This window comes from Poeciliopsis prolifica, unplaced genomic scaffold (assembly GCF_027474105.1).
Source record: "Poeciliopsis prolifica strain line A6 unplaced genomic scaffold, Auburn_PproV2 SCAFFOLD011, whole genome shotgun sequence".
Classification (NCBI taxonomy): domain Eukaryota; kingdom Metazoa; phylum Chordata; class Actinopteri; order Cyprinodontiformes; family Poeciliidae; genus Poeciliopsis; species Poeciliopsis prolifica.
The window spans coordinates 2,807,349-2,828,392 of record NW_026562386.1 but is presented as its reverse complement, the minus strand read 5'-3'; the positions used below and the strand labels follow the sequence as shown (position 1 = coordinate 2,828,392).

The following is a 21,044-nucleotide window of genomic DNA, read 5'->3' as shown; positions in this document are numbered from 1 at the left end:
AAGGAAGCGTGACGAAAAAGGCTGTTTACGTCGTTTAATATGAGCTTTAGACAGAAAAACAAAACTTTTACTGAGCTTCAGAGACCAAGCTGTCATTATTCTACAGTTTAAGATACGCCCCAAAACACAAACAACTTAAACCACGAATAGCATCTGAATGTGCTGAATTAGTATGCTTTAAATTTTCCATGCCGATTATTACAGGCATATAGTTAGTTTTTCCATTGAAATTACACTAAAATAAAGACTCGTAAGGCTTATATGCGATAGTGATCTGTCCATGTAAATGCAGGCCCACTGTGAAAATAAAATGCACGGTTTTTTTCAAAGCCAAAACCAAATAAAAAAGCAGATTCTCGATGACATCACAACAAGAATCGTGCTGCATTTATAATCCTCATGATGAATAACTTCTCACAAAGCTGCAAAACCTAAACTTTACATGGCTGAGTATAGTCTTCTGATCTGCAGGAAACATCACTGGTTGATGAAAGACATAACATTTGAAATAAGTAGCAACAGCTCAAGATCTTTGTTTATGTAACTGGTTTGACCCAACCAGTGTATCCTGGTTGGGTCAAACCAGGTTCTCTGTGTTATTGTGTTCAAATTGTGCTAAAATCCTTGCTGTGTTCTCAAAATATGACTGAAAGCAGAAATTTAATGAAGGGATTCCATTAATAACATGTAGGTAAAGAAAAACAGATGCAAATGAATGTACTCGTTTTCGCTTTAGATCACGTGTCAAACTCAAGGCCTATGGGTCTTAATCTAATATTCCCTGTGACTCCTGTTTTTGACTCAGTCAGTCACACTAACAATTTCACACTTTTGACTCGTCAAAAATGTCATTGGAAGATTTTGTGAATTGTTATTCTTACTAGTGAGAATGTACATGCAGAAATCTCATATTACAATTCCGGATAATCAAAATGTACTCTTGTCTAGTCAAAATGCATTTTTTGATATCTAGAATGTAAATATGGATATTCAGATGAAACTGAATGTATGTTAAAACAGCTTGCCATACAATAACCACTCAGACTATTGACCTCCCTGCAGCAAACAGAAAGGGGACAAACCACTGTCAGTCTCATACCTTAATTACAATTTATTTAATTAAAAGAGTTATAAATGCAAAATGTCTAAATGTAGACCTGATTTCACCATGGTTGCATGGAAGTAATTTTAAATTCAAGCTTAAACAATGTAATTTAAGGCTTAAATTTAATGTTAATGCATCCTTTCTCATGTATTTGCTCACTTTCTTTCAAAATATTTTTCAGTGTCTGTGTGCGCTCACTTTTGCCAAATGAAATGATATTAAACATGTTACTGCACTGTTAGATATGAGTCATGATCAGTGTTTGTGATGTTCATTTTAAAACCTCATTTGCTTTTGTTGTGTGGAAAATACACTTTTCCCTGAAATAATGAACAAAATACCAAGCAAAATCGTAGCAGTTTAAGTGTAGAAAACAATTCTTTTGAAAGAAGATTATTAAAATAATCTAAAACCATAACAATTTCAAAACCATGTAAAGAAAAACACTTTTGAGAGATTTTTGTAATTTTATTGAAACTGAGAATCAGACGTTTTCATAAGGCAATTGTCTAAAATCTTCTTTCTAAACAATTTGGAAAAAAAAAACATCTTGTAATTTTATGACAAATGCATAACAAAACAATAACAGAAAATATCAAATAACATACTAATTACAAAAAGATACATTCAATTTCAAAGCTTGGGACCTGTGTTTTTTTTTTTTTTTTTATTTGAGGGGTAGCGGCTGTGGATCCCCCTGAGTCAGACTGTAAATGACCCACAGCGCTCCACGGCTCAGAAAAGGGAGGAAACAGAGAGCGCGTCACGCCCACTCCATGCTTTATCCCTTCAAATTCACATAATCGGACAAGAACATCATTCCAACATAACACCTTTAACGGCACTGAAACAAACAAAACAAAAAAAAGATCGAACAAACAAATGAGGTAGCACTTGTTCACCTGCACGTGATTTAAAGACCCAACTATGAACCAGGTTTTATGACAACTGGACTTACTTCAGTCTTGTTTTTAAAAAGCAGGATGTAATCTTTATCTCTGCATATCTCTTCCTCACAAAGCTGTAAGGTTAAAAAAAAGAAATAAAAATGTTGTCATAGTCTAGATTGGGTCTTTAAGTCACAAATACATGAAATACAAAGACACTGAAACAGTCTTTGTTTATCTTAGTGGAAGAACAACAACACCTTATCCTGATTTAAAACAAACAAAACATGATGTAGGTGGAAATAAATCCAGTTTCCAGGTTGCTCTCATAGAAAAAACATAAAGATATAAACTGAGCATTAAAACACTGATAATATCATTTGACACAAAGATAGGATGTTTATAAACTGAATTTGGGCCAATGTGCAGCGGTGAGGATTAGGAAATAAATCTTTGGTTCATATTGTTTGCCTTTCAAAAGAAACTGAAACTGATTGTGTCACTTCTCATCTCATATGATTGATTCCTTCGCAGAGTCCTCTGATTAACGACACAGAAGCATGGCGACGTCTGTGCACCCACTTCGTCCACAAACAAAACTCCAATTACATTTTGTGACATTTAAAAAAGATGCATTATCAAAATATAGACAATAAATCTGAATATAATGACACATTTGTTCTTTTTTTTTTTTAAATAAAGTATTCTCTAAATTATTCTGTAGAGGAGACTATTAGTGGGTGCACGTCTACATGGACCTGCACTGCTGCAACACAGACCACTAATCAATATAATATAACATATTTACCTCTTAATATCACCTACATCTGTTTGCAACAGCTTCTGAGGAACTCTGCAGAAGGAAAATTTGGTCAGCGTGCATAATCTTGATTATTAGAAGTCACTCCATGAAGCTGGACACTTCCTCAGAGTTTCGACCCACAACCTCCAGGACTCTTCGTCGCGGGCCAAGGCCACTAATGTGCAAGGCTTTGTTTGAGGAGCAGCGCCTCAACTGATCCCTGAAGCCACTTTGGTCTCCTTTGATTATTTCTCTGTCCTCCAAAGATCAGCCGAGAGGCCAAAAATAAACTAAAACAAATCAGCAAACAACTCTTTGGGTATTAGCGTCACGGTCACCGCTGCATATTCACCTTGAACATAAAACTACGTGGCAGACAAGTGCTAATCTTCACCTACGCTAGCAGAGAACAAAACAAACAAACTACAAAGTAACTACAAGGTGTACTCCTCTGAAGTACATTATCTTCTAAGAAAAATAGATTCTTTAGAGGTAAAACATTTCATGGTGTTCATTCTTCACTTCAGTCTCTGATTAAACACTTTCCACCACTTTCACTACAATCATTCTTCATGTGTCGCATCCTCACGTGGGACGGCTCGGACCGGGGACGCCGCCCACATTAAGGCCAATTATAAAGCTTTTCTGTTCAGATATGCCACTGCAAGCACTTCTGGTGTGAATGTTTACACAAATCAAGCGAACACTGGGCGCTTGTAAAAACAGACACTGCTAAAAGGGGAGGGGGAGCGATCCAACGTCAGAGCGGCGCGCTCGCGACGTCAGAGGTACATTCAATACATTTTCAGCTTTTTCTCTGAAGGTAATAAAACATTAAAACAGGTCAGTACTGAGAAGATACCCTGTCAGTTCGCCATGTAATACCACACGGCTTTTCAAACGTACTAAACCTTGTTCCCTGAGTTTAGGAAAAGATAAAAACAATTCTTAAAACGAGGTAGTATAAAACGCGAGTAGCAAGGGCAACTGCACTGACATGCAGAACAAAAGCTGACATTCATTATTTCTCTCACGCCATTACTCAATAATGGCCCCCCAAAAAAGATGAACACAAATATTAATACTGGCTCAGGACCTCAGCAACATCTGAGGGGTTAAATAACAAAGTGAGTGTGAAGTTTAAAGCCTTCATTCCACGCAGCAGGTGGAGCGAGAGGAGAGGAGGAAGCTGCAGCGCCCTTACCATCCGCCAAATCAAACGACGCAAAAATAAAAGAGGGATGACAAACGGAGGAAACGGTCATCAGGAAGTATAGCAAGTGATGCAGCTGAAACAGCTCACCATGCAACAAAAGTAGTTATTAAATATTTAGTGGGAGGTTTGCCCTGAGGGTAACCGAGGTAGATAATCCGCAAAAAGGACTCACATTTCCCTTCTGCTCCAGTGATAAACTCTCATAAATAATCTCAGAAATGCCTTTTCTTGACATTTCAGACAATCTTTTAACATTCATGGTGGGTGAGATTTTTGTTCCAAAATATACAAAAAAATAATAAAAAGAAAGTAAAAAAAAAGAGAGATAGAGAGAGAGAAAGAGAGATACATTCACAGACAGAAAAAGTTAAACAAAATCACTTTCATACTGTCTTTGTTGGTTTCTATTCATAGGAAGAAGCAACAAATTGATACAACGCTTCTCTGTGCTTCTTTACTCTGTTTTCTCAAACTTAACTCACACACATTCAAACCTTGTGATAATCTCAGCATCCTTTCTATGTCAGTTTGATTAATCGATTCTTGGACAGTGCAAAGGTAACAAAATCTACCTGTAAAGCAAAAGAAAACCTGTTGATTTATTCCCTGGATGTGTACTTTTGACATCGTGCTGGACGATATTTAAGCATTTCGGATCAAACATCGAACCTCGGCACGTGACGTCACTCTCCTCGAAGCTCCGCCCACTGCGCCACGACGGACGTCTAAACAACCACTGTGCTCCTGTAAAACCTGTCAAAAACACATGCGCTAGTTTAATAGCACGGGCCGTTTTCTAAATGCCAAACTGGTGACATGACCTTTCCTGTTTTATCCAGCTTTTACTTTCTCATTCCACTCTGTTTTTATTTTTTATTTTTATGAGGTACGGTGGGAAAAAAAGCTTGAACTGCTGCTGCTCAGGTTACTTAGCAAGGTGTTGCTAGGTGACCAAAGAGTGAGAGAGTTGCTAGGTGACCAAAGAGTGAGAGAGTTGCTAGGTAACCAAAGAGTGAGTGAGTTGCTAGGTAACCAAAGAGTGAGAGTTGATTCCACCACTAGCTGTGAGGTTGAGAGGTTAAAGCCTTTCGTCTTTCTACATCTCAGAGGAAACCTGTCAGAGTAAAAATGATGAATCATTCTACAGGAAATATTCTATACTGATATTGATCATGCCTCTTTTACAATATATAGTTATTGATTAATTACTATGTAGTTGTAGGTTGATTTTGTTACCTTTGTATGAACCAATTATCTGCACTCTTTTAGTTTCTAATCACCAAATAATCCAGATGTGGCGTAAGCATGTAAACCTGCTTTTCACCTGCTGTAAGATGCCTGATTGAATTTCACTCCCTTTCTTCCTGAAACACACTCACACCTGCATCCAAACGCGCAGCAGCAGCAGCTACACACTGAGTTCACGCTGATGGCTGCAGCTGGCTTCGACAGTCTCCTTCAGCTTGAGGTCAGCGGGACTCTTCTCCAGCAGCTCCCCGCCACGGTCAGAGCCTCCTCCGTCCTCCTCCGTCAGAGACGGCGGGCGGCTGTTGGGACCAGAGTTGGTCAGCGCCGTGTCGTCATGGGAGAAGCGCCCCGAGTCGCCCGTTTCGTGGCTGCCCTCGCTGTTGGACGAGCCCTCTGCGTCAGCAGGATGCCCCAGCAGGTGCTGGAGAGTGGCAGGGTGGTTTGGAGAAAGCTCCTCTTCGTAGGTCAACACGGTGGCCCCAGGCAGGTAAGAAAGTGAGCCGTTTGTCTCGTTCTGCGGCAGAGACGGTTTGGTCAAACATGATGAAAGAGACACTGTAAGTAACCTTGACTTTGAGTTTCTCGATCCAAATTACGGAGCATGTTCAACCAACTAGAACTGCAACGATTGACTGGATTAATTGTGATTATTTGATTACAACAAATTAGTGATTGAACATTAACTTGATAAAAAGCTATTTGAAAGAAACTATATATTCAGAGCAGTATTTAAGCAGAAGCTTTACAATTTATATACATTTAACGTTCTTTTTTATAAGAATGTTTTAAAAAAAATCATGAAGTGCCTTGTTTTAGTTTCTTCCAATTCAAATTGACAACAGCAATGCTTTATTATTGCATTTTTAGGCAATAAAAAAAGTTTTTTCTAATTTAAAAAAGTTGAATTGTTGAATTTTTATTGTGTTTCTAATTTTGTATGTGGTTATTTGAAAAATCTGGAGAATTTTATATTTGATTAATTGTCAGAATAATTGATTACAAAAATAATTGAGAAACCATTCCTATAAAGTTATGTTTGGTTGTTTTGGACTATTTGAGTTGCAACTGCAAATATTAATGTAAATTCCCTCATTGTTCTTGATCATTTCAACGGTTCGTATATTTTCTTCTTCCTCAATTTGTTTTTTCTCCTTTCTATTTTTCTTTCTTTTTTCTTTCTCTTCTTGCTTAAAAACATTTCTAGTGAGATGTGTTTGTATTTAGAGGTTCCAGTATAAAAACCACCAGATGTGTCTCTCTTATTTGTCTTACAAGTTGATGAAAATTTAAAGACAAGAACTTGAACCTACTTGCACAATTTTTCTGTCCTGTTTCACTGCGCTTCTAAAGAAAGACCATTTCTTCTTCTTCTTCTTTAAATCTGGGCTGGGCTGAACAGGGCCGTTAGAATTTATGATCAGGCTGGTTCCACCCTTCAATAAAAAAAAAAACATAAACATTTGTAATCTAAATGTTTCATTAATCCTGATAATACGGCACCACATGAGACACGAGGAGGATTTGGTCTTTTGCTCTCCCTTGCATTAATTGGCTGGTGCAGCACAATTGAATACTGAAAGTCTTTTCGTTATAATTTAAGGTTTTTGTGAGTTTTTTTTATGTATGTAAACATCTTGTTTGTGAGATATCTGAAGTTTTATATCTTCTTCTTTAGGACTGAAATGCACCACAAACCTTTGTGCAAAATACAAAAGCAAACAGGCCCAATGTGGCCTGTTTACAGCTCTTCTAAGATATAAACAGAAACTTTCCACACAAAGGAAAGAATAAAGAAATGCATCCAAACTATTGGGACTATTTGTGAGTTATTTTTACGGGGTAATAAAATGATCAGTTTTGATTGTTTTGTCTGAATGATTGTCTCAAAGTTTCACAAACAGACATAAACATGCAGTGAATAAATCAACTTTCAATCAGTTTTTCGCCCCAAAGAGTTAAGAAGACATAAACACTGAGACTCTTTAACTGTAAATCAACATTTGTTACTGTATACAAAATAACACCAGAGTGTATTTGGTCATTTAAATACGAGGGAACGCAAAAGAAAATATGATAATAGAAAGAATTGCAATATTTTTTATAAACAACTTCAGTCAGCAGACGAATTTACCTTTGCATCAATGAAATGTCGACTCATCATCGGTACGTTCACTTCGGCCATCTGCACGTCTCCCTCCGGTCCGACATGTATTGCAGATGAAGCAGACGTGCTTTCCCCGTCTCCGTACGTTTTCACAGCCGATAGTTTCCTAAAATAAACACAAAGCGTGACACTTTAAGTAGCGAGAAAGATGGAGAAAATAAACGCTCCCCGCATCCAGAGTCGCCACGTACCTGTTTTTGCCTCTGCAGACTATGATGAAAGCGCAGATGATGATGCAGGTGAGAGCAATGCAGACGCCCACGCTGATCCCCGTCATTGACTTTTGGTCCAGGTGGTAGAAGCCATCAGAAAAGCCTGCAGCGGATCACGACACGAAGCAACACCATGTAACAAACCCGGTCTCATTTTCAGAAACGAGCTGGGTGGCGTTCACTGACCTGTGGAGTGTGTGGAGCCGCGGGAAGGTCCGGCATCATGACCGGAGGAGAGATCCGCTCTTACCGTCAGCTCCACCACGTTAGAAAACGGCCCGTCGCCCATGTTGTTGGAGGCTGAAACTTTTACCAAGTAAACCTGGCCTGGACTCAGGTTCTCCAGCAGCGCCATGGTGATGCTTCCTGTGGTTAAACGTAAAACTTTATGAATAAACAGTTGAAAATTGTTTTCTTTTTTGTGCGTAAATGTTTTCTCATTTACTTACACATGAGAGCAAAGGGCTGCAGCAAATGATTATTTAGTAGTCAATAGAAATTAAACTCACAGACTGCAGATTTTTCATTCAACCACTTAATCTTATTTTTACACATTAGGAATACATAAGAAAATGCAAATAAACAAATAATATAAATCCCTTTTTTAGACGTGAAAACATTTTAATTCATCTGCAGCTTTAAAAATAGTTATAACATCAACATGTGAACGTGTTCCTGCTTCACTTAATATGAAATCTATTAGTTTATTTATTTTTTTAAATTAATAATTAGCCAGTAAAAGATGTTTAACACAAGATTTTTTAGCAGAATTTGAACCTGGTGAAGGTAAAACTTTAGGAGTTCTAGGTAGAAAATATTTATAGTCAATGATTGTTTCTCCACATAATCTCCTTTGAACATTTATTTTATTGCATTATTGTAATTTTGTTGTAACTTGGCACGTTAGATAAATTAAAGAAAGAATAATTGCAAAATGTATGTATTTTTTGTACAGTTTTGGCTTGATTACTGCTCTGATTGTATTATTATTTTCGCAAAATGCAAAAAACCTACTCCAGTGAGTGATTGTTTGATTATTTAATCAGTTGACAATTATTTCAGTAATCGGTTAATCCGATTAATTATCTGGGAGAGAAAAAGGAGAGTTTAGTCTAGTCGATTAATTAATAACAATTTAACTTTATACGTTGGTCATAAAAAAACAGGAGAAAACCTGAAAAGATTTGACACTGGTTCTCTGTCAAAATGCATTCAAGGATTACAAAGTCCTGCGACAGACTGGCGACGTGTCCAGGGTGACCCCCGCCTCTCGCCCGGAACGCAGCTGGAGAGTTGCACCAGCAACTCCCGACCCCGTTAGGGAGAAGGGTGATCAAAAAATGGGTGGATGGATGGACTACAAAATGTGCCAAATTTAAATTTTGATATTAAATTAGAAATATCTTCCATGGCTAGTCTAAGTGAATAACAGTCATTAAATTAAACTTATATAAAAAATGTAAATTTTTCTTGTGTTCCATAGAAATAGAAATTAAAAAACAACTTTAAGAACAAAAACACTATATGACAAAAGCAGATTAGTAATTTTGTTTTCAATTGCAACAATATCATTTCTGTTTCTGTTAAGCTAACCAGTGTAGAGTTTGATTCTGTGATGCAGCAAAAGTGAATCCTCACTGGACGACCATCTGAGGGTAAAATCTGGAGGTCAGGGGGTTCAGGGCTGTCCACATTCCCTAACCTGGTACCGCCCCGCTGGCTCACCACCGGGGTCCCTGCAGGGGCTTCTGGGAGGTGGGTGGGGGCTGGGATGAAGGAGGCTTTGTGAACTGCTTCACTTCTGACCTCTTGGCCAGTGGCAGAGGGGGTTGCTGTGAGCTCTGCTTGTGTTTCCTGGGGTCGACTGCACTAAGATCGACTGCATCACACACCAGACAGCAGGTTTGCATTACCAAACTGTGACACTTCAATTAGTTCTCTGTACATGGAGCAACAATGTGTGACTTTCAGGTCTTTGAGTTCTTAAAGAATGTAATAAGGTTAATTTGAATTAAAATAGTAAAAACCAATGAAGGTTAAAAAGAGCAAACATTTTGTTTTTAATCAGATATAATCTAGTTGTTTTTTTTAGATATTAGCAGCAAATCTGAAATATTTCTGAGGCCTGTAACTAATGATTATTTTTGTAATGATTATTCTGACAATTAGATAAAACATCTTGCACATTTTTCATTTAACCACTTTTACCTTTTTTATACAATATTAGAACTACATAAAAATATGCAAAATAAACCAACTAAATTCCTGTTTTAAAAATGAAAATAAAGATCTTATTGTCTAAAATGCAATTGCATAGCCTTCCTTTAGTGAACTTAAACCAGATAAAGATTGGGTGAGTTTTTTTTGTTTTGTTTTCTATTTACAGACAAAGATATTTTAATCACAAATGCAAAGTTTATATTTTTGTGCAGTCTTTGCCTAATTGCTGTTCTGAATAGGTTGCATTTCTCATCCTTTATTTCAAATCTGCATACTCTATTTACCAATAACTAAATTAGTTGATGATTATTTCAATAATGATTCATCATAATTAATCCAAATAGTAATTTCTTCTCTCTTTCTGAGGTAAAAACAGAGTCAGAATTACTTATTCTGTCTACTGTGTATCCACACTTAAAAAAATATTCATTCATATCTTTTAAATGTGGTTTGCATTTATCTTCCAGCAGGACAACAAATCCTAAACATCCAGCCAAAGCTGAATTGGTATTGTTAAGATAAAACGGTCCAGTCAAAGTCCAGACATCAATCCAACTTAAAAGGCGATGTTCAAAGAAAATAAACAAATGTTTAAATCTATAATTGTCGATGGAAACTACAAAATATTTGAAGACGCAAAACCTGTTTCTACAGAAATGAAAATGTTGAAAACAGTGCATTCCTTTGCATTTATGTGCTATTTTGTGTCCAATTACATAAAATGTATCTGTGAGCAGCTAAAGAGTGATGAATACTTTCTCCATTTGTCATCCTCCTCACCTTCTCTTTGCAGGACTTGCCATTTACCAGCAATCCAGGCATTTCGTGAGGCGTACAGTATGGTGTAGTGTGTTACAGCTACATTTGGCTCATCTGGGAGTTTCCATGAAACGAGCGCCGTGTCTTCTTCAATCAGCGTCACTTTGATGTTGGAAGGAGGTAATGTTGGAGCTGAGAGAAGATGGAGGAAAGAACAAACTCAAGATGTGCACTGGTACCATTAGGTGAGCAAGTTTAGCTTCAAATAACAGCTAAATTTCAAACTTGCCTTCAGGGAAAGTGTTTTGATAGACCACAGGGCTCCAGGGGCTGGAGAGCTGGTCGATATGAAGGCGTACAGCAAATTCATACTTGGTGTTTGGCTCGAGGTCACGCACAAGAAGGCTCTGTTCACCTCTGCAGACAGAAGACATGACAGGTCAGCGGACAACATCAAAACAACTACATGAAGCGCTTTGCTCAACTGGCTTTTGAGGTAAAAGACAGAGAAAAAGTTGCAGCTGTAAGATGAATTATTTCTGGCAACATGATGTTTATAAGCTGGGCCAGCTTGTTCAAAGTGTCCAGGAGATGGAGATGTGGAGCCGTGCAGAGGATGCAGGAACACAAACAGCACATGGATACTTCAGTAGGAAGGATTTAAGCTGAAACAATTCCCCTAAATTCAGACTAAAAAGTTAATCAAAAGAACACATTTTTAGAAAAAGAAAGACTTTTAATCTTAAACGCAAACTGTGTATCAATTTTTGAACATTTGGGCCTCAAATACTGTTTTTTTAAAAAGAGTTAACAATTAATCAATTACTAAATTAGTTGACATTTATTTCAATAATCGGTTAATCACTATTACTCCGATTAATCGCTTCAGTCTTAAAAAGAAATAAAAATACCTCAAAGTTGGTTTAATTATTATGACAGTTCTTACGTTTGCAGGTAGAGAACCAGGGAAGCGTTCTGCAGTCCTACTGGGTTGCAGCGGACGGTGTAGTTCAGCGCCTGGCTGGAGGTGAAGGCCGGTCGGCCCCAGAACAGGAACACGGCCGAGGAGCTGTTGGTCCGGGCCTGCACGTTGTGAGGAGGCGGTGGAGGCGGCACCAGGCGATCTCGGACAGCTGCCAGAGACGACACGCTGAGATTTAGTTTAGCTGAAGTGAAGAAAGGAAGTCAGAAGTTTTCCAGTGTTGGACTTACAGACACATCCAGGGGTGCTGATGGTCTGATCTGCTTGGTACCCATCTCCTACAGCGTTGTAAGCCAGGAGCTTGACATGATACTTCTTTCTTGGGTCTGGATTGAGAAACAGAGCGTTTAAATGAGTGTAACTCATTCAATATTGGGTTAAAAGTTCAAAAGAGAGCTGGAGTGTGTGGGACCAGTGGGGTTTTCTGGTGTGGTGGGAAAGAGAGGTGACCCAGTGGAGCAGATGCTTGGTGATGGTCAGTTTTAACCCCACAAAGGGCAGCAGAACAGAGGAGCTCTACTCCATCACCCTGTCAGCTCGGGTCTTTTGATAGCAAATGACAAAGGCTTTTTTCTCTGGCCTGCCGGTCAGTGGCCACTTCGACTCAGGCTCTGAATCTGGGGGTCAAACAGAGAAACCCCCAGGGAGGGGGCGCTGCAGACGGTCAGCAGTGGTTGTGACCTCCGTGACCACAAAGACCCACTGGCCATCTGACCAAATGATCCTTTTACTCCTCAAACAATGACCAGGCCAGGAATTAAATGCTGCATACGAGTTCAGATTTTAAAGGGGACATGCTATTCTTCTGGAACAGGTTAGGATAGCTTTATGGGTTTTACAAACCATGTTCATCACATTTAATTTAAATTTTTTTTTTTTACACAGAATCATTCTTAGATTTTAGTCTGGGACAAGTGATTTCTGAATAGTTAGTCTTTTCCAATAATCAGGAATTTTTTTACTTTACTGATAATGTTAATAAAATTAAGTAATAAATTTATACTACTATAGAAATAGTTTTAGAAACTGCAAAATTTCCAGACACCAGATAAACAAGTTAGTTGGCAAGTTTTGAAAAACACATAAAAAGACAAAAAGTCGCACAACCTCCCCGTATTTTGTGTTTAGCAGGAGACCAACATGCCTATCTGTCACTGTAAGGACATAAGACAAGAAGAAGACAACAGGGGGACAAGCTTGTTTCCATGGAGGCTGAAAAGTTTAGCCGGGGGTGGAGCGAAGCTGCCTGCACCCCCCATGCAGCCCCGAGGAGTTTCACTGAAGTCACACCGGGGCCAGCAGGTCAGACTGAGATAAAACCAAAGAATCCAGGGAGGTGGGAGTGATATATGAGATGAGAGACGGATCCGACGCTGCAACAGTTAGTTGCAAGGACAATAAAGAGCAGCGGATTAATGAGATGAATGGTTCCTGTGAGTTTTTAAATGCTGAAATTAACCAAAATACGGCAGAAACAGCATCACTTTAAGCTGAACTCAGATTTTGAACCGTCTCCAGAGTGGATTTTTTTTTTTAAGTTTAGACCCCAGTGTCCACCTCTTAACAGGAGGAGGCATTTAGAGCGCACCTCTTCCCAGCTCTACAAATACAATGGGCCTGCCGTAATTATGCGCAAGAGGAGCTCTGAGAGGGGGGAAGCTTTGACATCTGGGCCACGACCTTTGACATGGAATCTGGGCAAGCTAAATCCTGCAAAAGGAGGGGATACACATCTCACTCTGAAAGGGGGGGGAGGTCCAGAAGAGGAAGTGAGTGGAAAACCAGGGAATCTCACAAAGAGTGGGAATTAAATTGCTGCTTAAAAAGGGATGTAGCAACATCCTGATAGGAGACAACAGGTCTGTTTTTTGACTTCCTGGTGTAAAACCAAAACTTTACGATGCGGATAAATACAACGCTGCGTCCTTTTGTTTTGGTAAAAATGAGACAATCTTCCATATAATCTAAGATAGTCTATTAAACACTGATTTATTTTAAAACACTAATACAACAACTAAAAAAGCACAAAAAGATAATTTTTTTGACTAAATGAAATGCATAAATACAAACATATAAAGCAAATACAATTTCAAATATATTATATGCACTGGTGGATGGCATGATCGAAGTTTTATTACGATATTTTGTAGTATTATTGTGATAACCATCACAATAACTTTTGTTGTTGCCATGTCGTAAATAAAAACTATTTATTTCTTTTTTAGGTACTGCATGGTTGCGACTGCATAACCCAGCAATCACAGCCTCACAAACACCAGTCTCATAAAAAATGTCTATACTGCACACTGTAACTGCTTTTAATCATATTTATTGATATTCTCAATGAACAAATATTGGAGAAAATAATCCGAATGACAATGCTGATAATACAGACAGTTATAGAGGTCATTACTTGGCATTTATTAGAGCAGCAATATATAAAAATTCTTATGATGTCAAGAAATTTATCACAATAAATGATAAACAATAGGACAAATGCTCACCTTCTACTCTGTTCTCCTTAAATGGCTGCAGAGCTTGTTTTGGGTGCCAGAAGTAAAGCTACTCAGTTATTTGTATGTTGTTGTGTTTGAACCATTTGCAGTTCCCTGGTTTCTCTTTCCTTCCTTTTAAACTTAATTCTTGTTGGCCCCTGAAGTTTTGTTCTGTTGCCAAAAGCCCCCCAGGCCGCAGCAAGCCAGGCCTGAACGGGATCCATAAATGTCAAGTCCTGCATGAACCCCCACACCACAGCATCCATCATCCTCCCCGCCGCCTCCTCTCTATTGAACTCACTCACACAAATCAACTCTCGGACGTCCGCTGACGTTCTCGCAGCTTAACCATGACACAACCTTTTAAAATTGTGTGTTTTCAAAGTGTTTCCGTACACTTTTAATCAGAGTGAGAAGGGATGCAGCACGGCGTGACATAAATCTACATTTGTGCACAGCGCCGACTGGTGCCAACAGGTATGACGGGTATTCAGTAAATGCACCTCTAAGCAGCATAAACACGTGAGAAAGGCTCAAACCACTGAGCCATTTATACCCGGCTGGAGCCGCTCCAACACAGTCCTGCCTCTCTATGTGTGCTTTTAGTCATCGGGATTGTCATAAGCGATGACTGTAAATGGTGGTTGGGGGAGCGACAACACTCTAGTAGCTGCTGACTCAGCAGAATCCAATACTGCCACAGTTAAAAGTTCAGAGATCAATGGTGCTGGCAGAGAAAAAGACACAGCCTCTGTGTTTTACACCGAGTGGATTATAGGAAATGTCATTTACAGAGCGGGGAGATTTAATTTGGAGTGATCGCCTGCTGTAAAAGATCAGCCTGAATGAGCCTCAGCAGCCTGCGCCGCTTCAAAGCCGCATTATTCAAGTTACAAGGGTCCACAGTGTGGTTTATACTAGAATTAGTCAAATATAAATCAAGATAAAAGTGCTGCATGAAAAGAAATGTTTTTCATATGTGGCCTCATCTCTTTAGATCAAGAAAAATCCCCTCAGCTGTCAGGCTAAGACTTCCTCGGTGTTAAAATTCATTCATTGATTTTACTTTTGGTTTACCTGGCTTAAGCAGTATGAAACTATTTTTATGTTATAATAGTGAGAAATATAATCTTGGAGATTAATCTTAACTCAAAGGTTTGGTTCGATTTACTTGTATTGGACATAAAATCTACACAAGTTAGGTTAATTTTACAGAAAGCACATTGCACTAATCACCTGGGTGTCTTAATAAATAATAAAACATTTTATCTATTGAGAAAATGTTGGAAGAACACTTGAGAGGAATATTTTCTTATTTCAAAGAAAAGTGTCTCTTGCTGTTTATTTTGTGCAAGTTAAATTTTTGATAACTAACAAAGAGGATGTGGGATGATTCGTCAGCTGCGGCTGGTTTTTAAGTAATTTTGTTGCGTGAATTGCGTGTTTTGCCAATTTGATGCAAAAATGCATCCAGATTTTGTCGTATTCAAGCAAAATAACATACATCACTTTATGTTTCAACCTGAAACCTTTGCATACCTTTCATTTACATCTGGTTGTACTAAGTGCTGCAGCTCAGAGAGGCAGTTCTCAGACCTGCCTATTGTTTGGGCAACAACTCATTTGGCCAAAGGATGCATTTCCTTTAGGTCCTGGCTAATAAACCCTCTTTGTGGCTCTGAAAGCCAAACACAATGAGACTCTTTGATCTCTGTGCTCCTCAAGCAAAACTGGTCAAAGCAGTCATAAAACACGTGATAAATCAGCCTCCACAGAACAGCTTTCTTCTTTTTAACACACAACCCTGCAAGAGTCTTTTAACAAACAGGAACAAAACAACTCAGAGCTATAGCTCTGTTATTTATTTAGCCAGTTGCTGCTACATTTAAAATATATTTTACAGTAAGAAAAATATCCAAAAAGCATAATTACATTGGTATAAAAGTTAACATATTGAGATATTGCCAGTTTTCCGCAGCCTTTTAAGTACATTATGACTCTTGCTAATGATTTTCAGCTATATTTAACAGCAGCTGTGATTTACTGTGCCTTTCTGATCTCCCACAATCACAGAGCTTCCTGATTTACAAGTTAGCCGCTGACCAGCTGGCTGACCCCTTTGGCCACAGATGGTCAGATGTCCAGAACACTGGCTGGAGCCGCCGCTCCTCTTTCAAACAAAACACAGAAAATGAATCTGACCTAAAGGGCCAGAAGAGCTCTGATGTGCCCCCAAAGTCTATTCAGCAGCCACAGAAAAGCCCCATGCAGAAATACTGCTCAGAGGTGAAAGGTCATGGAAATGGGATGTGGTTCTGTTCAAAAACTTAAGCCTATTAATCATTCACAAGTTTGGGTGTCAACAGATGTGACGACTGCTTCTACCTGAACCCAAGACTTTTTCTGAATGTATGTGTTGGAGAGAATATGGAGGGAGATCAAAATGAAGGTAAATTAAATAAAATCTTTTTTTTCAACCAGTTCTGATTTTAATAGATTTTTTGTTCTGAAAATAAATCCAGATTTACAACAAAAAAAAAATTAACCTTCGAAAACCAAAGATTTGATTGATTGATAGAATCAATTTATCCCAATGGTAGAGGCAAAGAGACAATCCAGGCCTGAACCTCATCACTATAGACAAATTGTTAAAATGACCAGTGGAAACATGCAAACAATTAGAAAAAGGGTTTGATTGCTGAAATGCCAGTAATTCCTCTAGCTGTACATTTGTAGTTGAACCAAAAACAAACTATTTTAGTTGGTCTCTTAGAGAACTGGAGAGCTTCCTGAAGACAATGACTTTGGATGCATTTCCATCACTAACACACTGTAATGATAAAGTGAAGAAGCCAGTCACTGAGAAATGGATAAATAAAACCAACATTCGACATAAAGGCGTTACCCTATTTTAATTCCAGAGAGTCTGTTTAAGGTTTAGGACACAATAAAAACAGATTTCCTTGAAAAAGTGAAAATTAAAGGAGAGTTGGTCTACGTAAAAAGCAAAAAGTAATTATCTGAAGCGAAACTCACCAAGGCCCTCAATGGTGTGTTTGTGAGCGGAGGCCTGCAGCTGGAGTGGAGCGCTTTCCGGCTGACTTTCCTCGTGGTAGAAGAGCCTGTAGCCGCGAACGCTGGCCGAGTTTCTGGGCGTCAGATGCCAGCGGGCTGAAATGGTGGTGCAGTTCAGAGGCTCCAGGTACAACTCAGGAGCAAGAGGAACTGCGCAGACACAGAGTTAGAAACGCCGATGTATTAAAGCAGGATATTGGACATTTATTCACCAAACTTTTACATCATTTTATTTTCGGTAAGTCAGAATAAGCTGTGCCATTCTGATTCACAGACTCAGAAATGGTCGCTCAGGGAATTTTAAAGAATTTCATTCCAAATCGACTCCCATTGATTTAGACGCTTGGTGAAAACGTATTTTGTTCAACACCAAATTAACTATTTCAATAAAACTCTGTGCAAAGTGTTGTTTGATTGGTCAAAGGGTTGATGCCATGTTTTACATGGAAATGCACTTAGATAACGACGGTGATATTTCTCCTCAACGAGTCTGCTTCCTCAACCTGGTGGATGTATCCACACGAGGAACACTTATAGTGACACAATGCATAATTATACATAGTACTGTACAATCCTTCACTAACTTTAATTATCACACTAGCAGGGAGTGAAATAAATCTAATGAAACACTCTTTTAAATTGCAAAAATAACTTGCTAGATATTGAAAGTTCCAGCTGTTATGGATAAACGGGCAAATATATTTAGTCACAGGACATTTAAAGAACTGCGTGGTTAAAATAAGCAAAAATATACAGGCGGAGATTTGAAACTTAGGTGTAAAAGGGTTAAAGATGACTAGTAAAAGATAATCTCAATTATTAGCATTTAAAAATATGTTTTAATAGTTTGTTTCTTTAGGAACTAATACTGACAGCATAAATCTGAAGTTTGGAAGTAGCTAACTCAGTATCTGAACAGCATCACAGGTGCAACAACCGTTACGTTTTCCCTAAAATGTAGTATTTTTTTTGTCCTGCTTGAGTCTCATGACGAATCAAAGTGGTGCACCTTGAGCGCTCGATGCCTTTGGGGTGCGGTGAGACGTCCAAGCGGACTGCTCTCCCCACCCTACACCGGTGGCAGCCACAAGTCGCACAAGGTAGATGGTGTCCGGCTGCAGGCTTTCCAGGAGATGTTGGGTCTTCTCTCCAGGCAGCTCTATCTGTGACACCGCGCTCTCCGAACTGGTGCGGTAGGACAGGCGGTAGCTCGAAACTCGCCCACGACTCAGCTTCATTGGAAGAGGTTGCCATGTCACCTGAATGTCTGTGGGGCTGCGGCTGGTCAGGCTGATCTCCGGCGCCCGGAGAGGAACTGCATGCAGAAATGATAAAAGTGAAATGAAAGACAGCGCGAACCTGAAGGTAAAGTTTGGAGCATAAAATTGGCTGATTGGCTGAACAGTCTGTCATGACATTTTCCCTCTCATTGTCCCGATTGGCTGAGTTGTTTTCAAAGAGACAGACAGAAATATAAACTTTCACCCTCAACGGAAACCCACCTGATCGACATGTGAACTGTGCTTAAGCTTAAAAGTTTTATTTTCTACATTATCGTTATTTTTTCTCTATTTGTGAGTGCAGCTCTGTGAGAATCCCCTTTTTGTTTCTCACATCTGGGACGGGAAACATTCCCAGGTGTGTCGTCCGTTTCTGAATCTAAAGAACCTGCTGACGTCCAAAGAGACCGTGGAGGTTTCCTCTGTGTTCACTGAGGTAGAGAGACGAGCGTAAAGACACCAAACATCCACAACAACCAGTTACAAGAGCAAACCCAGCTGCGGCTCAAGGCCCTTTATAATTGTCCTGAGGGGATTCTGAGGGGATTGTTGGTGGATTATTTGGTGGTTTGTCTTCTTATTGCTTTACTTTTTGTGATAGAAGTAGTTCTTAATTGATTCATAGTAAGTTGTTCAATATTCAACAAATTGAATATTGTTCTTTTATTTATTAAACACAATATTTTTTCCCTCTTCTCTTCAGTGCAACTATCACTAACGGTGTACTATTCATCCATTAGATGCAATTAATTTTACATCCTGTTACCATACCGAGCTGGCTTTTAAAAACTAATTAAACTGATTGATTTGTGGATTAAAATGTCTCCTGCGTATAGGCCTCACCGTCCTCCAGCGTGTGCTGGAACACGTGGTCCGACATGCGACTGGCTCCCATGGGCATGTAGGCCACCACGTAGAAGGTGTAGTTACGAGCCGGCTCCAGATCATCAATAATGTAGCGAGTCGTATCGTTTCCGATGACTACTTGATATTCCTCGTTGTTTAATCCTGGAGAGAAGATTAGATTAGGAGATGTTGAGACTTTATCAAAGTCTTCAATCAGACCCAAAAACCCTGGATAGAAAAGGAAACCAAGTCCTTAATTAATATCTAACACCTGCTGTGAAATTAATTAGTCTTGTTGGGTGTAATGATGTTAAAATTTCCTGAGAGCTACAATCACTTACAGACTAAAATCTGCAAATTCTCAACTAAGATTTGTGGCACCGGAGAAAAAAAAGACCAGCACTGATTCTTGACCTGGTAAACAAAATACTTGGGAGTAAACAAAAAGACCCTCTAAATAGACCGAAAGCCTCAGCAAGCTTCAATGAAAAGAAACAAAGCTTTCCTTTCTGTCAAATCCACACCGTTTTGTTGCCTCGCAGAACACACACTTTTGAGCACTCCATCACAAAGACTAATTAGTCCCTCCTTTCTGCAGAGCCTCTCTGTCAACAACCTCAGGTGCAGAGTGCACTGTCTGATACTCTGTCAATGTCAATGGACGGCTATTCTTTCTGAAAGAGACCAACGTGATTGTGTTGAAAAGAAATCTATACTGAGAGCTGAAAATCCCTGACAGATGTCAGGGTTTCGGGAATGAAACAGAAGGAATTTGCTCAGCTCCTGTTTTGACCTCTTTATCCAACACCGTGCAGGTGGTCCTTTCTTCAAGTTGAATTCTGTACATTTCCTTTCCAAAGGAAAGTCAGCAGCTTTGTCATTAAGTACTGTGCATTTCTTTTGGAAACGTAGAAGTGTTTGAATGTGAGTTTTGTCATCAGCGGAAATCTAAAATACTTGAAGGTTTTTGTGCTGCTACAATGCATTCCAGTTGCTTTTCAGGGTGAATTATCAGCCAGAGAAAAAGACTATCCCCCTTGAAATACTACAGGCTGACAAAAACGAAGAAGAAAAAAAGAAAGACTCAAAACCCAAAGTATCAAGACATTATTTACCTTCAGCTTTCATGTAGTGCACAGAATATGCAATAACTTTATCAGAGTTGTACTGAGGTCTGTCCCAAGCCAAGAGGATGGCGGAGCTGGACACGGTGTCAGCTCGGATGTTTCTGGGCGCGCTCGGTCGGTCCTCTGACATCACCACGATGAGCCTGGCCATGGACAGAACCGAGCCCAGCTCGTTCTCTGCCTGGCACTGATAAATGGCGTCGTCTTCCAGGATGATCTGGTTGATGACCAGTTTGCTAGAAGATACAAAATAAAGATCGTAAAAGCTGTTTTGAGTTTTATGAAACAACTCTTTATTTTATGAAAAAAAAAGTCAAATTTTTTGATAAAAGGTTTTTGTTCAAAACTGCAATGGAATCACTTTTTTTGTTTTTACTTGAACTATTAATGTCTGATTTTAATTCCATTTCTTATTTAATGGAAACACCACAATCAAGTAATATCAAAAAAAACTTTTGCATACATTTGTAATGGAAGTGATTTTTAATAATTTGGTGAAAACATTGGAAAACCAACAAATGTTTTAAAATACCTTTGCAAATTTTAGCTATTTTTTTAGGGGCATTTTTGTATTGAACCACAGAATGACACAAGTATTGGTAACATTCACAGCAATACTCCTATCA

General features: G+C 38.9%; 1 protein-coding gene across 1 annotated transcript in view; it reads right to left on the bottom strand.

Annotated features, from left to right (window-relative positions):
- Nucleotides 1-5,275: 5,275 nt before the first annotated feature.
- prtga (protogenin homolog a (Gallus gallus)) overlaps nt 5,276-21,044 on the bottom strand; it is a 28,930-nt gene continuing 13,161 nt past the window's right edge. The window contains exons 7-19 of the mRNA XM_055036846.1: nt 20,407-20,654; nt 19,289-19,453; nt 18,175-18,480; nt 17,127-17,315; nt 11,826-11,921; nt 11,560-11,746; nt 10,903-11,030; nt 10,635-10,805; nt 7,821-8,000; nt 7,614-7,737; nt 7,390-7,528; nt 6,569-6,691; nt 5,276-5,772 (exon numbers count right to left, since the gene is read on the bottom strand). Of these exons, the coding sequence (XP_054892821.1) occupies nt 5,419-5,772; nt 6,569-6,691; nt 7,390-7,528; nt 7,614-7,737; nt 7,821-8,000; nt 10,635-10,805; nt 10,903-11,030; nt 11,560-11,746; nt 11,826-11,921; nt 17,127-17,315; nt 18,175-18,480; nt 19,289-19,453; nt 20,407-20,654 (2,410 nt within the window). The 3' untranslated portion in view covers nt 5,276-5,418. The remainder of the gene's footprint in view (nt 5,773-6,568; nt 6,692-7,389; nt 7,529-7,613; nt 7,738-7,820; nt 8,001-10,634; nt 10,806-10,902; nt 11,031-11,559; nt 11,747-11,825; nt 11,922-17,126; nt 17,316-18,174; nt 18,481-19,288; nt 19,454-20,406; nt 20,655-21,044) is intronic.